Here is a 23460-nt window from a genome sequence, read left to right on the forward strand (position 1 = left end):
TCTCAAACCTGACCAACCCTTTGATTCATAACAATTGCAACATAAATAGACTAAAATAAATCAGTTCCCACCTCTAGGAACCGAATTCCTCAAGAGGATTTATGTTTCTAGCTAATGCAGCGAATATAGAACTGTTTTTTAGAAAAAATAGGAACTGTTTGACCAAATCTTTTTTAAGCTTATTTACACTAAATACTAAGTCTAAATCGAGCTTATGAGTCCTTAGATACCTCGCAACTTTTACCATGAGCATAAAAACAATTACAAGAAGTTTTGTTATGGAAATTCCGTTCAAAAGGATCACTGTGTGGAAGCGCAGCGTTGGCCCTGTGCAACCTCCTAGTTCAGCAGAAAAGCGCAGCGCTAGTATTTTTTTAATATATCCTAAACAATAATCCGGATTGAGCTGATTTTTTGACAGCAGGTTAATATCATTGTAACCTTCTCCACAAAACATTTGAGCCAAATCCGACTCACGGATCTCAAAAAAATCCAAATATGGTTGTAGATGACTGTGACTTGTTTCTCAAAAATCGTGAAGCATTTTGAACTGAAATTAAGTGAGTTTATTCATCTCACCCCCATGCATCTACTATAAAAATTTCATGGCAAATAGGTATAGGGTTTAAGAGATATGGTGAAAATATGGTGATTGTGTGAAAGCACAGCGCTCCAAGCTTATACTATCTTTGGCCATCATCTGACATGCTGAAGGTACTGGGATGGCATGGAATGGTCCATACAACGTTTCAAACCCATGAGAACTTATAGGCCATACACAAACCTTCAAACCCCAAACCTTCTTGCAGCAAAAGCGCAGCGTAGTTGCACAGTGCATTGATGGTTGATGTTGCTCCAGTCACTCCCTGAGTTGCTTGATGACTAGTACACGTCTGAAATGGCCTAGACATTGTCAACATCCTCCTTAGAAACTTTATTTCATCACACCAAGCTCCCAACTCTCAAAATTTCACCTACATCAAAAGCACAGCGCCAGTCAGAAAGTGCAGCGTGACCTGTTCTTCATGGTTTTGATCGATGCTGAGATCTTTGAGCAAGACACTTCCTGTTGATGATGTTGACATGATGTTGATACTCCTTTTCAAACCTTCACTCACCAAAAAGATGACAAATTTCCTGATTTCCAACAAAACCCTAACCTTAATGCTTGGCCAAAATATTAAAAAAAAAAAAAAATTGTTTAAGCTGGCTCTCTAAATAAAGTTTCATGGTTTCTTGAGTCTGATTGATTATACTCTCAAGAAAGCTTCAAACAATACATGACCTCCTTATACAACCTCATTCAACCAAAAATGATCTCTCAATCCCAAAACAGCAGCTGAAATGTTGCTTGGTCACATTGGCAGAATTAAAAACACAGGTGTAGCTCCAAAACCGCAGCGCATGGGGGGGGGGGGGGAATGCTTCTTGACCTCTGGATAAGCAATTTGACCACTGACTTGGAAAAAATGTAGCACCTGTCTGCAAGCGCAGTGCCTCCCCTGCCTCCTTTGCACAACGAACCTTAAGTGATGCTCAACGACCTTTCAATGGAAAAAATGAATGGCTTTGTGGTGCATTTGGAAGTTAACCCAGCATTTGAACTCCCAAGGTGGCTAAATTCGAATTTCAAGAATGATGATGACAAAATTTGAACTTCAATCATAAAACGCAGCAGTTGTCAGAAGCGCAACGCTATCCTCCCAACTGTTGTACCAATGTGATGTCATGGAAAGTTGTGATTTGACATTCTAACTGACTCAAGTGACCCTACAAATCTGTGCCAATGATGAAAAGACATGACACCATGACCTTGCTCTTGATTTTTTGGTGAAACATGAACCTAGACCCAATTAACTCGACCTCTAAGGATATTAATGATTATTTTCATGATCCTTCACACTTTTTGACATAATTACATTCAATAATGAAAATTTTATTCTAAACTAAGACCCATAGCTTGATCTCTACAAGATCATAGCAAACCTTTACACATTTGCCAAATAAACTTGAAAGAGAAAACTTGTTTTCTGACTACTATGACTATAGGATACTAACATTTATAATCATATATTGTTCTGATAACCAGTGCATAGACTTGTTCATGTTGATTTTCTAGTGCAACCAAAACTAGTACAATTTTTCAAAACTGATAACTACTTCCAATGATACAATTTGACTTTTTAAAGCATTCCAATCTAAGCAGTTACATTGAAATTTTTCACTCATTAACTTCAGTAGAGCAATAGAGATCACAATAGAGACAATCAATAAGAGACACCAAAATTTCTTGGAACAAAACCCCACAAGGGAGAAAACCCAGTAATCTTTCCTTATGAGAGAGAGTTCAATTCATCAAAATGTACATCAGAATATTCGAGTCAAAATGCCAATCCCTGACCTTAATATATGCCACGTCAAACCAGTTAAAAGAGAGAGAATTCAGTCAACACTTGCTCACAGTCAAAGTCTGGACAAAAGGGCTGAATTTTGGCCTGAAGCTTCTGGTCAAAGGGCCGAAATTCTGCCTGCAATTCCTCAAAAAAATCTCAGTCAAACTTCAATAGGTGGCCTGCGGTAAAATCTTGGTCAATGGCCCAGAACAGAGATTTCTGATCAATAAACAGTCAAAAAATAGTCAACAAACCATGAAGAATTCAGCCTCCAGACCTCAGTCAACAGGTCAGTCAAACAAGAGAGAAATGTATCATGTCAACGCTGGTCAACAGAAATCAAGAGAGCTGGTCAGCACAGAATTAATTCTTCTTTCTCCTCACACGTGTGAACAGATCTTCTTGTGTTTGGCCGAATGAATGAGATGTGTGATGATGCCCAATGAGGTCCAATTGAATGCCAATATGTGTGTGCTAGGAGATGGGTTTTGAACTTGGGGTCAAACCCCTTCAAGAGGTGTGGCCGACTTGTCCATATGAGGCCGACTTGGACAGCTGAAATACAATTAGTTTCTTCTTCAATTTTGACCATGAGAATACTGACCAAAGCTACCGGTTTCCAACGGTTCACAGGCCAATTCTAGTTCCTTACTGGTCCAACCCTCTGTTCTGGTTCTGATAAATTTGCTCAACTCACTTCCCACACCTTCTGCCACCACAAGATGATTTGTCCTTCCAGTACTCTCCCACGAACCGACAGTATGATGAAGTTTGTAAACAATGAAAGGGAAACTACAGTTTATCCTCACTCCTGCTCCTCGGTCTCAAGCAATTGTAGGGAATATTGTTGTCCCTTGTGGCACAAGAAATGTGAGGATATGACCTATTCAAGAACTTAAATGGATGTATCTAGAAACATAGGTAATTTTACCCTTTATTTTTACTTACTTTTTCTCTTATATATAGATATCTACAGACTTTCTGGATATCCCCTAGTTCCTATTTCCTGAAATTTCAAATTTGTCATTTCTGAAATGCATACCCCTTTCAGAAAGTTGTCATACCAATACTTCATGCAATATAGTAAAAACAAAGTAAATGCCAAGTGTATCACTTGCTGACAAGTATGGGAATTTAGAAGGAAGCATAAAACAACAAGAATAAGATAATGAGAAAAGACGAAAAGAAAAGACAAAAATGATGTTGGTGCAGATTTTGTGATTTCCAGCTAAGTTACTTCCAGCTTCTCACTCTCCATATTCTATATTGCAGTAATTTCTATGATCTATTCCTTAAAGCAACGAATATAGTGAGCCAATGAATTAATAAAAAACAATGAACATTGACTTCACAAGAGCTGATATGGAATGCTATACTTACCACCATAACAAGAAGTAGCTTTTGGAGTGTTAAGGGTCGGAGATGCCCCAGTATTTTAACAACTATATCATCTTCTTTGGAATAGGAATTCAAGCATTCTGAAATAGGAAAAGTTGCCAAGTCAGACCCATCTCTATATCTTTGATCTGGTGATTGATGTCCCACTTTTACAGACTGTGAAGTTTGGCTTTGAACCGCATTACCCATCTTTTCATGAACACTTGAAATAAGAGCATTAAGAGCATCTGACTCATACACGTCTAATTTCTCCAACACAAATATTTTTCTGAAATCCGCCCCATAAATATTCCATCTACTGGAAGTTGGATCAGAACTAGAAGGCTTCAGATCCCCTGACCAACAAGCCATTAGAGAACTGTTCTGTTCCTTTTCAACAATGCTACCAATCTCTTGATGAAGAGAAGAATCAATATTTCTATCATCTACAAAAGAAACAGCCACAGTTGAGTGTTGTTCTTCTGCTGTTTGCAATGAACATTCACACTTTTTCGGTGATCGGTTCTGGTTCATGGAGCTCACACAACTTGTGCAGTAGTCTTCAGAAGAAACCATTCTGTCTTTCCCCTTATCCTCTTCAGCAAGAGAAGATGTACCTCCTTTCCAACTGTACTTTCCAAGGTTAATTAGTCTTAATGATTCTCTGTCATTCATGGAATTTGTGAAGTTTTCCTTTTCTGTCTTTTCTGCATTAGAGTCAGCTAAAGGCTGGTGATGTGTTTTACTACCTTCTTCCTCCCAATTATGTACTGATATCGCTTTCAACATTTTTTCCTGCCCTATTTGAACAAGAATGCATAACACAATGAATTAGTTGTGATTCTATTAAAACTTAGTTTGAAGCATTTGCCACATATCCAAACCAAAGAAATTTCAAAAAAAACTTTATAAGAAAATACTAGCAGTTTAGTTGTGCCTAGAGCTTTACTGGATATGCTATGTTCCCAGCTATCCAGAAAAAACTCGTGAGTGCTTTATTTATGGCAGATAAAATGTGGAAACCCCAGCTATGGAGGGTCTCAATTAGAGCTGAAAACTCATTCATGACTCAAAATATGCTTTCTATATGCTAGGATCAAATTTAAATCAGTAGAGCAGTATAAGTAATGCATTTTTCCATGATCCAAATGATGCAGACTATTTCAGAGAAATACCTATTAAAGGAGACATTTGTGCCTAGAGCTTTAGTTGAAATGTTCCTAATTGAATTTCAAAATGCATGTTATTGCAGAAAGGACAGAAGCAAAAAAAATTGAGAGAAGTCTGAACCCAGAAATCAAAGGTCTCTGTGAAAGTGTAGAACTTGTTCATGATGCATAATATTGATCTGTAAACTGCTGTGGATATCCCACTGGAACAGTGTCACAACAGATCTTTAATATTCTGAAATCTCTTCTTAGGCAATTTATTCCTTAGATCTCAGATTTGTTATTACTAGCTTAATGTTCACATTTATGAAAATAACTGAAAGCTAAAAATGAAAGAACAAGCAAATAAATGTATCATTCACGAAAATGAATACAACATGTATCCTGGGAAACCCAATACAAGAGAAAACCCAGCTAAAAGGTGAGGCCAATGCGCTGTTCTCTTTTTTTCAACTATGAAATACAAGAACCAAAAAAGGGCACTAATTATGGAGTTGCCTTTGAGACTGGCTTGAATGGCTGCTACAGAATCTTCTACCTCCTCTGTTATGCTCTAATATCCCATTCCTAGATGCTTTGCTCAACTATGGAACAAGTACAATACTAAAAGAATGGAACCCTTCTCTTCCCCATTGCCTAGTGTTTAACAAAGTTTGATAGTTGTCTAGGGTGAAGGATTTTGCATGCCTCAACCCTCAATTAGTGTTAGGGTTTTGGACCTGTTACCCATCAGTTTGCGGGGTAAACTGATGGGTTCATGCTCTTCTATGGATGCCATTTTTTTTGTGTAGATAGGAGCCTCTAGTGAAAGAGATTGGACAATCACATGACAGGGGGTGCAAGCAGTGATTGCAGTGTAAGTCCAGGCGATTCTTATGAAGATCAGCAAGAAGTCTGGATAAACCAGTCACCTCCATCAAGCAGCGACATGTCAGTGCCACTGATAAAAGAAGGGGTTCCTGGAAGAAGTTCTGCCCTCTAACATCAAGCCATACCCTCATGATGAGATTGTTGCTGAAGGACCTGATTGCTCTTATTTATTGTCATGAAGGGAGATCGCTGCAAAGCTAGGAGGCCTGTGAAAGACGCAATGATTCATTAGCAATGGCATACTTTGGACCTGTTGCCAGTCAACAGGGTCAAATCTGTTGTTTCAGTCCTCTGTGGTGGCAAGTAAATCGATGTTCAGACCTGTTGTTGTTGCCTTGCACACACACCTAAGTTAGTGAGAAAAGCCCTTAATCCGACAAGGTGTGGTTGGTGGCAAAATCAAAAGATGGGGCTGTCACCTATTCCCAACTCTCTCCATTTAAGCTCTCTCTCCTAGGCAAGTTAAGAGGGGTGGTCCTTAAATGAAAAACTAAGTTAAAAGATGAAGTGAGGTTTCTAGGAGATGTCAAAGTTAATTTGGATTACTTGAGATTATGAACAAATATGATGAGCAATATGAAACGAAATATACTTCAATAACCATCAACACATAAATAAAAGATGAGCATATAAAACCAGTGCCTTCAATATTGCTTCAAAATAAATAATGTTTGCTCTAGAAATGAAATGTTTCAAAGTGAAACACAAGTAACCCTGTCAATCAAATAGATGTTAGAAAAAGATGATATCACTTGCAAGATTTAAAATTGCTCTCAAAGAAATGTTTTCAAAATATAACCATTCACAATTCTAAAGCATGTAAAGAAGCAATATAAAATAACTTGCAAATGAAACAAGCTAAAACTTCACTTGCAAAATGAAAGATATGGTACTTGCCTAATGAGATATTACAAAATAATCAATTCAAGGCATTTTCATCATGACAAGCATATAAATAAATTGCAAGTAAAATAGCTTGAAAAGTAAAGTGAATTAATATGAAATGCACTTAACTAAAGTTAAATGCAATTATCTTGGTTAATTTTAAGCTAAATGCCTACTCTCAATGAGAGATTTTCCTCTTGATGTTGGGTCCCTATAATACTAGTGTATTCCCCCATTATTATTGTCATTGTAGCCCTTATTGTTATTGTTGTGCCCATGTTGTCCCCATATTATTATTATTATGCCCCATAGAAGCCCACTATTGTTATTGTTGTGCCCTTACAGTATTATTGTAATGTCAGCTCTGATTATATTGTGACCCCTTAGACTCCTATATATAGAAAGGAGATTTTGTCATTTGAATCATTCAAGAATTGTTCATTTATGTAATGTAAAGGAGGTTGCCCCCTCAAAGAGGCTAATTTTGAAGTCGTTGATCTATCTTTTCTTCTATTTTGTGAGTTGGTTGCATAACATTTGGTATCAGAGATTTGGATTCTAAGGTTTCGCTGCTTCAAACCAGTCGTCGTGGAATTTTCGCTATAACTTTTTTTCTGCGAAGCTTTAGAAGCTTAAAAAAATACCAATTTGAGACAAAATCTTGATGAACATCGTGTCTGAATTTGAGATCTTGTCTCGCTATATTTTCAGAGATATGATCCAAGGAAGTTAGGGTTTTGGCAGGCTCCCGAATTCCATCTCAAACAAGTGACCTTGGGAAAATCGTCATAACTTTCTCTCTAAGCATCGGATTCGAATTTTGTAGTAAGTGGTAGAAAGAGGACGGACTGTCGTTTGTTGGGTATCGTTTTCAGGTCCGAAGGTTGAAACAATGACACGTGGCACTTCATACAAGTTTGCTCTATTGAACAAGTCTATAATCAAGTCATTGTGGGAGATTGGGCATAACTCTTTCTTGGAGAATCCAATCTCGATCAGACTTGTGGGGTTGGAAAGAGGACTCAGAATGCTACCAAAGGATGAAAGTTCAGACCTTGAAGACCTGCAATTACAAAGATACAACAGATTCAATATCGAGCTCCTACAAAGAGAAAAAAAAAATGTATGTATAAATTTGCATAAGTTTTGTTTGAAAAAATAATTTGAAGTGATTCAAAGGGCATAGGGAAGCATAATAATCATTAATTGATGCCCTGAACAAAGAAAATGGAAACACCTAATAAGGAACCCAAAATTTATACTATGACACATGAAGAAGAAGAAGAAATGCAACATGATATATCGAAATTACAAGACCAAGTGAAACAATTTTTTCTCTCACAAAGAATAACCAAAAATGAAATGAAAGCTAAGGTGGATGGTTTCAAGAATAGCTTAAAATCAGACATGGAAGGATTGAAGAATGGCATGAAAACTAATATGGATGACATGAAAGATAATATGGAAGATTTTAAGAATGGTTTAAAAGCAGACATGGAAGGTTTGACAAGGTTTCTACAAGAAATGCTTCATAATGGTGAAAAGGTATTAGATGAAACTCATGATGAGAACAAAAGAAATGTTAATCATGATTTCATAGACTCTAACATTGTATCGAAGACCCACTATGTTCCAAAGATCGATATGAGGAAGTTTGATAGCAAGGATCACGTAACATGGATACTACAGATTGAGCAATATTTCGATCTCATAATGTGCAAAACACACAAAAGGTACACATTGCAACGGAGGAAATGATAGCACATTATGAGGATACAAAGAGCAACACCTTCTTTAATCAATTGATAAATCGCAAACAAAAAGGGTTCAATGGTGAAGCACATTAAGGACTTCCAAAAACTGAATATAAGGGTAAATGATATTCCAGAGGAGCATAGGATTGATGTGTTCATAAAGACTTTAAAGGATAACATCCAACATGAGGTTTGCTTTTGGTACCCTGATTCATTGAAAAAGGCATTCAGGTTGACAAGAAAAATTGAAAGAAAAATTATGGCAACAAGGAAACCTACCACTGTCATGTCCCTTCTCAAACACATTTGTAACAGGGTGTTGCTACACAATTTTGCACAATTTTGGCTAAGGAAGAGAACCCATAATTTTCGACTTAGGGACTTAGGAGGCAATTTGACTTTATTTGGTCGCTAGTGGAATGTGGGGGTGTTAAGTTATGGTATGTTCTATGCTTATAACAATTTACTTCTTTTTCTTAATATATTCCATAGATTAGCAATCACATGTACATAAAGTAAAGTGCAGATAGAACATTAAACGATCGATAGAAAACAAGCCAAGACAAGAGACACAAGATGTGGCGGCTAGTCAGGGACAAACCCCACAATGTGTGGGGAAACCCTTTGATCAAATCTTCTTTTATCTTCAATAATTCAGCAGAGAGAAATAGTACAATAAATCTTATTTATATCAGCAGTAGCAAACCCTAGATTAGCAGCATCAGCATTAGCGGCTTCATCGTCAAACTAGGGCAGACGATATCTCACAAACCGACCGTCGGATCGACTTGATTCCACCACCAAAAGTTGCGGCTTCCAGAGGAGGTTCAGATGAACCTACAGCGCAGTTTAGATGAGGAGATCTTCTAGTCCACGCAGGTCAAACTTCACTTCTGCAGTTGCATCTTCAGTTTCAGCAGCTTCCTTCAAACTAGGGCAATCGATATCTTGCAAACCGTCCGTCGGATTGACTTGATTCCACCACCAAAAGTTGCGGCTTTTAGAGGAGGTTCAGATGAACCTACAACACAGTTCAGATGAGGAGATCTTCTAGTCCACGCAAGTCAAACTTTACTTCTGCAGTTGCAGCTTCAGTTTCAGCAGCTTCCTTCAAACTAGGGCAGTCGATGTCTTGCAAACTGTCCGTCGAATTGACTTGATTCCACCACCAAAAGTTGATGAAACCAGAGATCTAATGGTAATGTATCTTGTTGTGGGTGCAAAGGTTTCTTCATAATCAATGCCTTCCTTTTGAGAGAAACCCCTTGCAACGAATCTAGCTTTATACTTGCCTATACCTCCATCGACAACATGTTTAATCTTACAGATCCATTTGGAGGTGACAACCGATTTGTCATTAGGTCTAGGAATGATTTCCCAAACCCATTTTTCATAATGGATTGATATTCTTCCAGCATCGCTTTCATCCAAACTTCTTGATGAGCAGCTTCCTTGAATGTAGATGGTTTGGCTTCAATCAACTTCGTCATATATGTAGCATAACTAGAGTATCTTTTTGGCCTCTTACTTTCCCTAAAGGTTCTTTTCACAGTTTCACATCCTTCAGCATCTTCTAATGTTGCTTTTAACCAATTTGGCCTTTTCCTAGTGGTTGGGATAACCACAAATTGAATAGGCTCACTTGGTCCTTCTTCTTCTTCTTGATTTGTAGTAGGGTTTTCATGATGATCTTCTTCAAATATTGGAACTTCTTCGTCATCGAAGTCAATAGGAATATCCTTTGATTTCTTGTAGGCTTGAATTTCAACAAATATGACATCCTTGCTTACTTCGATATGTTTCCCTTCCTTAATGTAGATTCTATATGCTTTTGAAGGGAGACTATATCCAATTAATATTCCCTTGATACTTGTAGAATCCAACTTCTTTCGCTTGTCTTTTGGAACATGGATATATGTTGGACCTCCAAAGATTCGAAGGTGATCCACACTCGACTTATTTCCTATCAATACTTCTTTGGGTGTTGTATTATTAAGACTTCTATGAGGACTCCTATTTTGAATGTACATGATTGTCATTGTTGCTTCTCCCCATAAGAATTTTGTTAGGTCTTGATCAAGGAGCATTTTTCCTAACTTAGACTTAGGAAATATTTGATTATTGATCAATTAACTTAATTGAGCTATCTGTAGGTTTTTCCTCCTGAAAATTTTTCTGGGTTTTGGAGATCTAGTGTTTCTTAGCCTCTCTTACCAAAAAGTCAAGACTAGAACACCTGTTTGATGCTACAAACCAACATAGTTGAAACACCAAGATTGGAAGTTAGCAAATGAGATCGAGTTGAGAAGCAACAAGTTGTACAAGTTGCAGCTGGATACTCCAACAACACCAGTTAGCAATAGCAATAGCAGAGCTATGGCGTAGGAGGATGGGTCATATCCATCATGGAGCACTTGAATTGCTCAAAGAGATGGTGACAGGTATTCCAGAGGTGAATACAAAACATAATGACATATGCAGAGGGTGCATACTTGGGATGTTTTCAAAATAAGCATTTCCTAGGAGTGACAGTAGAGCCAAGGGTGTGTTAGGTTTGATACACCCTGATATTTTGTCCATTATCCACAAAATTTCTCAGGTATTATAAATATTTCATGACCTTCATTGATGATTTCTCCAAGAAGACCTAGATTTACTTCTTGAAGACAAGAGATGAAGTCTTTAGTCACTTCCAAGAGTTTAAAGCTCTTATGGAGAACTAGACAAGAAAGAAGATAAAGGTACTTCAGACCAATGTCACAGGATCCTCCCCCATCCCAAATCTAGAGGCAGAACCGCTTCCCAGATTCACCATTTTTCAGTCATTCTTGGAAAAATGGATCCACAAGGCCCCGATCCACAAATCCGAAAAGGATTGGTTGTGGATCCATGGAGGTTCGGGCACGGATCGCAAGAAATATGAGAGAAGGAAGATGATTCACACAACTCAGCGGGGCCTTTTTTGTTTTTTATTTTTTGGAATTTTCGAATGTTTGTGAAAATTTCTTACTCTAACACATCAGAAACCCCTACTGCTATTTCTGGTTTATTATCTCCTACTTGTTCTTTACATTAACCATTTATTTAATCATATAAACATCGAAATAAACACAATACCAGCCTTCACAAATATATAGATCAGCAACTGAAATAAACTGAGACAACACAAGGGACACCATTATTTTTGGACAATCGTCCCCGAAAAAACCCAATGCGGGAAAACTGACGCAGCAGATATGAGGGTTTTATTATTATGCAATTTTCTGAATACAACTAGGGTGCCAAAAATGGCTCACCCTTTAGATATGTTCCTTCGCAGAAGTACCTTGCTCCGGAGATAGATATTCCGGTTGATCAATAACCAAATGCTTGGCCCCATAGTGACTTCGACTGTTCCTCAGCTGGACAGCGAAAGCTGCTCCAAGCTTCCTTCCAGAACTACATCACCTCTACGGCTCCACGTCTGCCTCACAGCTCTCAGTGTACCCCACAGAAACACCAGAGCGCAGCTCTTTCTGCCCAGTGTCAGCTTTGCTAGCCTCTATGTCTACCTGTGTCAGCTTCTCGACCTCCTGCGTCCTCAGCACTGGCCCTCCAAACCTCTGCGTCAGCCCAGGCTACCTCTATGTTGTCTCTCCGGCACTCTCTCTACCTCTGCTATATATTCTCGACCTTCTGTCGAACTGCCCCTTACTGCAACAGATCACTAACTCAATTTCTCAGCAAACCCTGCCCCAGAAAATCGAATTCACTAATCAACTTGGTGTCTCTCCAACTGACCCTCAAGCCTACTCTTATACTTGTTGATGACTCAACAGTCGAGATTATGTCCCTAATCAACGGCTAAGATTAGATCTGGCTTGCTCCTCGTTATTTAGAACTTTCTCACCCATATTATATTAATACACATTAATATTTTAATTTTCCTAAGTTTAGACTTAAGGTCTTATTAAAAATATTAATTATTTTAATATCTCTCTAACTGCGTGGAATTTCCCCAAACGATTTCTGGGTCTTGGAGATCTCATGTGCCTTGGCCTCTCCACCAATATGCATGGCTAGAGCACATTCGATGCTACCAAAAATCAACACTCCCTCTTAGCGAGGAATGTGCTCTAGTAATGCTTCACCACAGAAACATCACTGATCACACTGATCCTCCGCATCGGTACTGTTAGACTTCGTCTCATGTCAGAGATTGATTCTTCTTCAAAACAGGGTTTTGAAGAAGAAATCATTTAAATGTTGCTTTTTAGATTATGTAATTTGTTCTTCGGCTCTTCAACTGGCAGCGACTTCAAGCTCCTACCTCTGCAAAAGCACAAAGAAAACAAAGCATCATCAGCAATCAAAGTCTGGCAATTTAATAATCAAATCAACAATGCCTTCCGCTCCTTCATCCATTACTCGTACACGACAAGCTTTGAATCTTTCCAAGATCAGTCTACTTCAAACAAAGATGACGAATCTAAAGTAAATCAAAATCCAGTTTTTCATGTAGCAGAGGCTGCCTTGAATGAGCAACCAAAAATCTCCAAGTGTGTTGGATGAAGTTAGAGAGGAATCGCGCGGGAAAGAGAATTCTTCTGGAAAATTGATGTTGCAGGTCCAGATCTTGATCAAATATTCATAGCCTCATATACCCTTAAGGAGTTTGGGCTTTACAGTGGTCTGCTTCAAATGAATGGGTGGTAGTGACTGGTGGATGTGATGGTGCCATACGCTTTTGGGACATCAGACAAGCTGGATGTTTTCGAGTACTGGACCAGTTTCAGTCTCAAACTGGGAGGCGTCCACCTATACCCAAAGGCACTGCTACAAAAGCTAAATCTCTGGCTTCCGGTAATTTGAGTTCCACCAAAGTTAGGCCACCACAGAAAAAGGGGTCCATTGGGAATGGAACAAAGTCTTCCATGCTGTTAGGCAAAGGAGTGGCAAGAGGCTCTGGAACACAAAGACAGCATCCTGGTACAGATTCAAGATTAAGGTTGTGGGATGTTGAATCTGGTTGCAATACACTGGTAAACTATGAGTCTACACGCATAAGGACAAACAAAGCCACCCAACTAGCTGTCACACCTAATTCATCATTAGTCTTTGTTCCATGTTTGACAGCTATTCAGGCATATGATGTGTGGAGTGGTCGCCTTTGCTCAACATTTCATGGCCACTATGACTTTATAAATTGCTGTTCATTCAATCCTCAGGATCAGGAGTTGTATAGTGGGGGTAATGATCGTCAAATACTAATATGGTCTCCACCAACCGTAGTATCTCTTGAGGAGGATGAAAAGCATTTAAAAGGACCAGCATCCTTGTTAGATGAAGACAACTGGAGTGACTAAGCTAATGCATTTATTCAACGCGTCTAAGATTGAAATTGTAAATGTGAGACTATTGAATTATTCTTGTACCGTTTTTTTTGAGTAAATAATCTTATTGTAAATTCTTCTCCTTAGCATCAACTAAGATAGCTTGGTTATGATTTTGTGACAATCAACAACATTGATGGATCTGTTGAGGATCACATTTATATCTAGCTCATCACAGTGGCACCCTTGGTACAGAGCTTACTTGTGAAATATTCATTGGTCCAGTTTACTATCAACGACTTCGTCATATGGTTTCAGATAAATTTCAGAGCATTGGTATTGGCAATGGCAGAAATATTATTGTTAGCTGGAAAAAATCACAGAGCTGTTATTGCTACTTTGAATGTTAATTACCCTCAGATTGGAGAATGTGGTGATGCTGGGCAGCACAATGAGATGATTGCAAAAGCTTTGGAAGGCGTTTCGATAAATTCTGCTTGGGAACTGCAGAAAGTACTCAGAATATATATTTTAACGTCTCCAACTGCTCTTTTGATTCGGCTTCAGGAAATGCTTCCCATTTTCCAGAGCCGCATGGGAGCATTGCTATTCCTCTTTTCGGCACTGCTTTCAAAAGGATTGGATTCAGTCCAAGCTGATCGGGATGATCTCGGTCCCTCATTAGTGACTGCTCCTTTTGGACATGCATCACAGGAGATTGTAAATTTACTACTTTGTGGACAAGCAGTTTCCAATGTATTTGATGGCCGTATGGATTTGGGTGAGGGCATGTTTCTAAAGGGGATACCTTCAACAGTGGAAGTAGGATTTCTTTCTCTTCTAGAATCACTCAACTTTTGCAAGGTTGGCCAATATCTTAAACGACCAAAGTGGCCAATTTGGGTAGTGGGAAGTGAGTCTCATTACACAGTGTTGTTCGCTTTTGACATCAGTGTGCAAAATGAAAATGAATTGGAATATCGAGAGGCAAGAATTAGGAAGGCTTTTGATGCTCATGATCAGAGTGGTGGAGGGGGTTTTATCAGTTCAGATGCTCTGCAGCAATTGCTCAGGGATATGAATATTGCTATGCCTCGTGATAAACTAGAAAATCTTTGCAGTACTGACTTTGTTGTATGGAATGAGTTTTGGCAAGTTTTGTTGCAGCTTGATACGAATTTGGGAGGACGTGATAGCTGGGCCCGATTCCCTGCGTGTTCCCATTCAATATGGAAAGGCTAACTGACTCGAATTGCGATTTCGCTGATATGCATGAAATCACCGAAGATGACTCCAACAGATACAGAAATCAAATTGTGATATGCGCGCATTTGATTATGTGGATATTCGATTCATTTAAAGAGCACATGTGGCGGTTTAACCCATATTTTAGCATCAAATATTGGGACCTCTTCTGTAAAGCGGCATTCAAAAGATCGATTGCCTATTTTTGTCTTTAGCTAGTCTAGTCTACGCTCTAGGATTAGTTTTAGTTTTCACAGGTCATTAGAAGTCCTCGAGCTGAAATAATGGGAGGCTTTTTCTATCTTTAGAGCAGATCAAAGATTCTTTTCTATCTTCATGGCTGCAGGTGAAACAGCGCCCCTGTTTTGGGGTCGATTTGTTTTTCCCTTAGCAGCATTTTATTTATTGTATTAAAAAATTCATTTGTAGAGAGAGTTAGTCAGTATAGAGTTAGAGGGGGAAGATTTTCTGAGTGCTGAGAGTGCTGGAGAACAGAGCTTTCAATGTACAGTTTTTGGCAGGGATTTTTAATGAAATTTCACAGCTCTGATTTCTGAGATTCCTGTGGCACGATGATTTAGCATAAGTTTTTCTCTTGTTTCATATGTAATCTGTTATGTTTCATTTCACTACATGATCATTTCTAACTGAACAAATGAAGTGTTTAGGTAAGAATTCATGCCTGCCATGCTCTGCCTATAAGTTTGTTCATGTTTAAATGTTTTCTACTATTTAAGGAGGATTCAAAGTTATTGTTTGCCCTCCTTAGCTCCTCACCAGTCTTGCCATCCCATTTAAAATCGAGATTTGATGCTAAATTTCTTGCCTACCTTGCCTCAGTCGATAACCTGTGTTTTTCATTATATTTCTCTGTTTCAAGCTGTGATTTTGCCCAGGCAGCCCAAAAAAACCCCGTTATTTAATTAAAAAACCCCAAATCAATCTTTCTAATCAGTTTACTAGCCTAATATCAATGTTACCCGTTTGGTCATCTCATCAATTGAAGATCTACCGAGATTGACCGGAGAGAGCCTTCTCCTGCCCCGTAGGGCTAGCTACGAGGCTGAATGGTTTGATGTAGCCTTGAGGTTTACCTTTCTCAGCCTGAGGTGAAATTTCAAGCGCTAACAGGTACCTGTGTTCATGCTTGGCCTGTTGCCTCACATCCCTTGCATTGTTGCTTCCTGTACTACTGCCCATGACACTGCCACTGCCACTGCCACTGCTACATCTGTACTACTGCTTCCTGTACTGCTGCCCATGACATTGCCACTGCCACTGCTACATCTGTACTGCAACTCCCTCTCAACATGTTGCATCATGCTACCCATAGCACTGCCACTGCTAATTGTTGCACTGCAACTTAGTTACCAAGAAGTAGGTAACTGACTTCCCCCAAGTACTGACATCCTGGTTAATCTGGAAGCCTCGTGATGCTAAAGCTGCCTCTGCTGCTATCCTGTGCTCCCTCTGCTGCCACTGCGTTGCTGCAAACATCTCTGTGCCTCTCGCATTGCTGCAACCTCCACTACGTTGCCTCAAATTTCTGCACTCTAGCCATGCCTTGCTGCTCCACCACACTTTTCTCCACCCGACATCTGTCATCATGCTACTATCGTTAAGGGCTCCCGTAGCCGAATGTGATCCAAGAGTTTGGGCACCTCAAGGATCCTTCCCCTACATGTAGTCCTCTCGACTACAACTCTATGTCTCCCCACCTCTTCTCTAGAGGCGCATGAGCACTCATGGCACAATCGTCATCAGTCTCGACATCCTTCTCTGCCTTAGTTGGAGCTACCTTTGAATCAGAAGCTTCTCCCTTGCCTTTCTTCTTGGGGCACTGAGATGCATAATGTCCCAGCTCCCGCCAATCGAAGCACTTAACCTTGGATATGTCCTTCTTCTTCCTCTTATGTAGCCCCTGCCATATCGCAGATGTGAGAGTTGCATCCTCCTCCTCCTTCTTGACTCTGACTCCCTTACCACTACTCCCCGCCTTGGTCAATCTCCTGAGCTCTTCCTGTTGAAGAGCTGCCCACATCTCATCCCAACCGGGAAGAGTAGCCCTGCCCAAAATACTTTGGACAAATATCTCCCACTACTCGGAGACTGCATTCAGGGCGGTTCTGACCATGAACTCTGGATCCCGTGTAGACCCCATGGAAGTAAGCTAGTCGTAAATCTCCTGCAACTTGAGAAGGAATGGATCTATTTGCTCTCCCTTATTCATCTGATATGCCCTCAGCTGGTTCTCCAATAGCATCTTCCTCTACAGGGAAGATCCCTAGGATAAGGAGGTCAAGGTGTCCCACATCTCCTTTGATGTGTTCTTCTCAGAAATATGTGGTATGACAAGATCTTTGACCCCGTCTAGGATCATGCACTTCGCCCTTGCCATCGCCTCCTCATACTTCTCATTCTCAGTCGGGTCAATTGGGATAGCCACTGCTTTCAAGGCATAATCCTTGATGCGATGTCGATCCAAGACTGCCAAGATCTTGGCCTTCCAGATGACAAAGTTGGAAGCCGCGTCCAACCTGTCCTGATCCCTCAGTCTTTTCACTGCCATTTCAGCTCCTCTTCGGGACTCCCTCTGAGTCTCAACTCCCCTCCTGGAAATCTCCCTCTGAGTCCTTATTTCTCTCCTGGAAATCCTTTGGCCAGCTGTCGAATCACTCCTCTCCAATCCTCCTTTGCCTGTTGCAACTCGGATCTGGATTTCTTGGCTAGAAATTCGTCGAGGTAGTAATTCCCACTACCTTGGTTCTATCTCCTTAGAAACTGTTTTGCACCAACAGAAACAGCGTCCCACCAACTCCTCAAATCTCAATCTGCACACAACTCTGACTACCTCTGCTTCGGCCCAGGCTGCCTCTGCATTGTCTCTTCGGCACTCTCTCTGCCTCTCTACTATGTATTCTCAACCTTCTGTCGAACTGCCCCTCGCTGCAACAGATCACTAACTCGATTTCTCAGCAAACGCTGCCCTAGAAAATCGAATTCACTGATCAACTTGGTGTCTCTCCAACAGACCCTCAAGCCTCCTCTTATACTTTTCCTGTTGACGATTCAATGGCCGAGATTAAGTCCCTAATCAACAGCTAAGATTAGATCTGGCTTGATCCTCATTATTTAGAACTTTCTCACCCATATTATATTAATACACATTAATATTTTAATTTTCGTAAGTTTAGAGTTAGGGTCTCATTAAAAATATTAGTTATTTTAATATCTCTCCCACTGGGTGGAACTTCCCCAAATGATTTCTGGGTCTTGGAGATCTCATTTGCCTTACCTCTCCACCAATTTTCATGGCTAGAGCACATCCGATGCTACCAAAAATCAACACTGTTATGTAGAGAACTATGCTTTCTGAATACTCCCAAGGTACCCCTTGATGCTCCCTAGATGCTTCCTAGATGCTCCCTAGATGGTAATGTTAAATCTTTAAAGTGGCATTCTCCTTTATCTTTCATTTTCATCATTGTACTTAAATTTTTAACATTACCATGATATGACTCAGGATATTTGAGAGTGATTCCAACCATATCTCATATGGAGAAAATAGAATTTCATATCCAATTCAATTCAGCAGACTTAACAGTTTTCAGGATTTCAAGATCTATGGGATTGTGGCATTTCATTAGATTATATCATGTATGAGGGTATGTGATTGGCATTTAATCAAGAGCGGCGAGCCCTATATGTACCCTAGTGTTGGTGGTGTTGACTGTTGAACTCCTTTGTCATGGCCTTAGCAAAAATGTACCCTTTACTCAAGTCAAAGTGATTGATCAGGCATGTGAAGCATCTTCTACCATATTATATGGTTTGGATTAGGCTGCTTGATCAAAATTGGGCAATGTTGACTAATATCCCTAGAGAATTGAAGTAGAGGCAAAGGCTAGAAAAGAGGAGAGGAATCTAGATTCTAGATGGTTGATGTTGGAATAACTAATCATTAATGCACAATGGCTGCCATATCTATATTGATTTATGTACATATATGAATGTTTTCATATCTTCTACAACTAATTTGGTATTTTGGATATTTTTTAATATAAATGCAAAAAATAATATATATATATATATATATATATATAAAATAGACGCTTCGCTTCCTACATTTATGGAAAATGATGCTTCCTATGCATTGCTTCGAAAAAACGTCCCTGCTTTGTGCAACATTGCTTCAGACAGATAATGGGGGCGAGTATATCAAGAGAGGCTTCAAGGAGTTTTGCGCCAATAAGGGAATCAACAGAGTGTACAACTCCATACAACCTATTGCCACACAATCTAGCAGGGATCCTAGGAGGGGTACCTAAGGGACAACTACTAGACTATGTGACAACAATGGGACAAAGACCCACTATCACCTCAGTCAGTGTCCCATGCTCTTTATGGACTTTCACCGATGGGAGGTGTCCCGGTATTAGGGAAACCACCTAAATGATCATATCAATGATAAGGTATTTAATGATTTCCAAGGCTCAATTAGGGATCAAGGTTTCAAGAGAAGCTAAAGACTCTCCAAGAAAGACCAATGAAGAGGACTGAGGCCTACAGTTAGGGATATTCAAAAATGATGAGTATGCCTAGGACCAAGACTTCCAAGATGAGGAGGTCCTCTCAAGGAGCTTTGTATGATGATTGTATGCCCTTATATAAACTTTCGCTATCCTTGAGAAGCCTAGAATGGGACACCTAGGGTTTATGAATAACTGCAGGAAACCTTCCAAGTAGCTCATAAGGACAAGGTAGTGTAGGGAAAGGGTTTTTAAATGGTTTATTCCACCAAATACTATGTACAAAAACCCTCAAGAAGACCTCTCACTATGACGTTCAAGATGGGCATTCAAATATCGAGCTAGGGCCTTAGTTTTCTCTCAAATGAACCGTGGGAATTGAGCGAAACCTTAAGGATTCCTAGAGGAGACACTACCGCAGTAGCTTGTCCAAGCGGAACAGAAAAAGTCCTTTTGTAAAGAAATTCACATGCAGCCCTAGCTAGGTCGTCTAGGAAAGAGGCAGAATTTTTTAAGGAGAAAAGGAGGGGTAAAAGAAAGGTGACCACCAAATTTGCTTGGATTAGTGCCTTAACCTTGGGCTATGGAGTTTATGTGATTCAAAATTCGGCTAAAATTTGTCTTCAAGGAGGCTAAATTGTGATGCCCTAGCTATCACTCTTTAGCATTTACCCACCCAAGATCAATGGACTTTTATGGAAGAAAAACAAGTTTTAATCCACTAGGAACATTCATCTACTTGCTAATCAATGAGTAACATGCACAAATTTGCAATCCAACAATCTTTTCAATGATATTCAATAATTAGGACAAAAGAAGAATTAGCTAGTTGCAAGATTTCCACACATTAGACATTATTACATAAAAAAAAATCTTCAACAAAAGAACTTACAAGATAGCAAGAGATATATCCAATCCAAGATCAAGATAGCAGCTCCAAGAAAGAACAAGATTTCAGCTCCCAAAAATATTGAAATGCATCAAAAGATGCTCCAATATACATCCAAGAAAAAGTGTGATCAAGAGAGAGATATCCAAGTGTGATGATGATGTTTGATACAAATGAGGCTTAACTTTATTTATATGAGCCTCTAAGAGTTCAAATTAGCCTAAGATGCCTCTAAAAATGATTTAATGTGCAAAATAACATCACTTTGGCGACAAGCCCACCAAATAGCTCATAAAGTGTAGAATAAGCCATCCAAAATGAAGCCAAAATGATGAATCAATGGTATAGAAGGGTAGTTAGAAGGCCTAATCGATTCCTCAAGGTGCCATGATGAAAAAGAGGGCTCCATGAATGATGGTCAAGGGGGTGGCCCATTGATCTCCACGTAAAACATCATGTGGTGCTCGAAAGTGGCTCTGAGGCACAAATAGTGGTCTCATGGGTCTCCTGATGTAAACTAGGCCTATAAACTGCTCCAAATGAGGGCATGGAAGATGATGCTTAAGGACAAGACAAACTTCCTCTGGGTCTTAGATTAGCTGCCAAACCCTATATATATTGTAAAGTCAACTGGGGGCATTGTTGGTCCAAGTGCATCATCTCTCATATAATGTGGGCAATGAACAAGCTACAAAAGGTGTTGACGCTACCCATGCATGAGATAATGCTCTGTCACATGATGGAAACCAATGGCTCTCAACACTTCCCCTACGAGTGTTGATATGATCCTCGAATGGGCTAGGATCCCGTATAAGGAGGCCAAGCCCAAAGTGAAACCACCTACCAATCCTATATAAGATCGAATGTGTCTCCTCACCTTCAGAAACAATAATTCATTAGTGCAATTGAGTGACTAAGCTTGTTAATCAAGCGTAGAAATGGAGACTTCATAGTGGGTTTCTCTTCCAAATTTGGGGCTATAAGCATGTAACGATGTTACCTCCATAGGTAGGAGTGGTTAATAAACTACCCTATTAGGTGTTCCCAACCCCTAAAGAGAAGGACATGTCCAACGTACATCCTTCAAGGTGGCATGCCCTTCCACAGTGGGCTTTGACATGTTCCAACAACTATTCCTTGTTGTCCCCGACTCCATCTAAATCCTCACGTGGAGGGCATGTGCCTTCTGGTTATGGTCGTGTGACTATGCGAGAGGAGACTCCTAGAAGACCACCACGACCTCCTCAGAAATTAGACATTTCTCGTGGCAGCAAGAGACCTAAGCATTAGCCATAGATAATAGATCTACTTGTCTTTTCTAGTTTCTAGTAGTTTTTATAATTGTTGGCTCTTTCATATTTATTATGATATTTTTTGTAATCAACATATGACAATTTAAGTTTGAAGTTTGAAGTTGGAAATTATAACTCATTGGTAATGAATGATGAATATGATGCTTCATGAAAGTTGAAAGTTGTTTCATTTCATTTCATTTCATCTTAGAATTTTTATATAATTTTGGTGATCAATGATGACAAATGTTATGTATTGAATTTTGAAAGCTTGAAACTTTAAGATTGATGAATCATGAGACTCAATATGTTGTATGTTACTAACTTGTGGACGTGATTGATGAAGATTACAACTTCTAGATGATTGATGTTATATGGTTCAATCTATGTTTTTATGCTTTTTATATCTAATTCACCATTCTACATGTTTTTGTTGACATATATGCATCAAAATATATAAAAATATATATAAAAATTTGCTCCCGATTCGCTCCCGAACCGGGAGCTTTTGAAAATGTCACTCTCTATTCCTGCTCCGCGCCTTCGCTCCTGCTCCCAAGTAACCTTGGGATGTAAAAATGGGGACATGACATCGTGTCGGGTTGATGGGCTATACTAATGCAGACTGGGTAGGTAATGCAGTGGACGGGAAAAGCACTTATGGGTGTTGCTTCAGCATAGGATCAGGGGTTGTCTCTTGGTACAGCAGGAAGCAGAAGTTTGTTGCATTAAGCTCTACATAAGCAGAGTACATGGCAGCGAGCATGGAAGCATGTGAGGCCATATGACTATGGAAGTTTCTCGTGGCATTGTTTGGTCAGAGGATAGAGTCGACCATCATTCATTGTTATATTCAAAGTTGCTTCAAGTTATCTAAGAATCCAGTATTTCACAATCGATTAAAACATATCGACATATGATACCATTTCATCAGGGATTGTGTACGTGGATCAGTTTGACAACAGTATGTGCCTACAGATCAGCAGGGGGCATACATTCTAATGAAGGCATTGAATAAATGAAAGTTTGGTTTCTTTAGGGATAAGTTGTGCATTATGGAGAACACCTTCCTCGCTAAGAGAGAGTGTTAAATATTGTAGCTTAGACAGGTGTTCTAGCCTTGAGAGGTGTCATTGAGGCTAGGAACACGGAGGAATTAATTATCCCCAAGCCCGTGTAATTTTTTTTAAGTTTCACCTAGGGAAAATGTCTTAATTAAGATATTAGATTTTTCAATATTTCCTAAGTCAAAACTTAGGAAAAGTGGATAATTAATTGACATAAGTAGGGATAAGATCAATTTTCCTCTAAAAGTTTGTAAAAAGTTTCTAAGATGATCTTAGCCATCGATTGGGACAACTTAACTTCTAATTGTGGCCATTCATTTGTGAATGAGAGATTATAAAGGAAGGTCGATGGGTAGCATTGGAGACACATCGAGTGAGTTGTATTGGGTGTGTTTTCAGCAAGACACTAGGAGAGTTTCCACAGAAGTAATTGAGGGAAGTTTGTAGGGCTTATTCTTCATTCGAGAAGACTTCTAGGTTTTGAAATTCAGAGGGAGTTTTGCTAGCTAGTTTATTATCTAAAATGAAGGCCAAGTTGTTTTCTAGAAGCAGTGTGAATTTCCCAGAGGCAGTCTGAATTGCCAGATTAGCTAGTGCAAGTTGCTGGAAGCCGTGTCAATTGTCAAATTAGCTAGTGTGAGTTGCTAGAGGCAATGCGAGTTGCCAAAACGAGTTTCG

General features: G+C 39.5%; 2 protein-coding genes and 1 pseudogene across 11 annotated transcripts in view; 2 read left to right on the forward strand and 1 right to left on the reverse strand.

The window, feature by feature from the left end:
- Positions 1 to 23460, reverse strand: part of LOC149142958 (2-oxoglutarate (2OG) and Fe(II)-dependent oxygenase superfamily protein) — a 316570-nt gene that overhangs the window by 162672 nt on the left and 130438 nt on the right. For 9 of the 10 annotated variants that reach the window (XR_016265108.1, XR_016265110.1, XR_016265107.1 and 6 more), the window contains exon 11: positions 3774 to 4565. Coding sequence is in view for 5 of the 10 variants with exons in the window: in XM_089451753.1 (XP_089307879.1) it covers positions 3774 to 4565 (792 nt within the window). In the remaining 5 variants the exon portion in view is untranslated. Of the gene's footprint in view, positions 1 to 495; positions 975 to 3773; positions 4566 to 23460 lie in introns of those variants that run through there. The other variant, XM_089451755.1, reaches the window with a different exon arrangement.
- Positions 5766 to 13971, forward strand: LOC149142959 (WD repeat-containing protein ATCSA-1 pseudogene; annotated as a pseudogene).
- LOC149142960 (uncharacterized) lies at positions 14094 to 15002 on the forward strand. Its single transcript, XM_089448571.1, has one exon. It carries the CDS (start codon positions 14106 to 14108, stop codon positions 15000 to 15002), a length of 897 nt encoding a protein of 298 aa, XP_089304697.1. The 5' UTR covers positions 14094 to 14105.

This window comes from Pinus tabuliformis, chromosome X (assembly GCF_031772625.1).
Source record: "Pinus tabuliformis cultivar Carrire ecotype Pingquan chromosome X, CPIR1, whole genome shotgun sequence".
NCBI classification, from domain to species: Eukaryota; Viridiplantae; Streptophyta; class Pinopsida; order Pinales; family Pinaceae; genus Pinus; species Pinus tabuliformis.

What these genes read in the sequence shown, in the direction of transcription:
- LOC149142960 (XM_089448571.1), top strand. Translation starts at nt 14,106, where the DNA reads ATGGCAGAAATATTATTGTTAGCTGGAAAAAATCACAGAGCTGTTATT.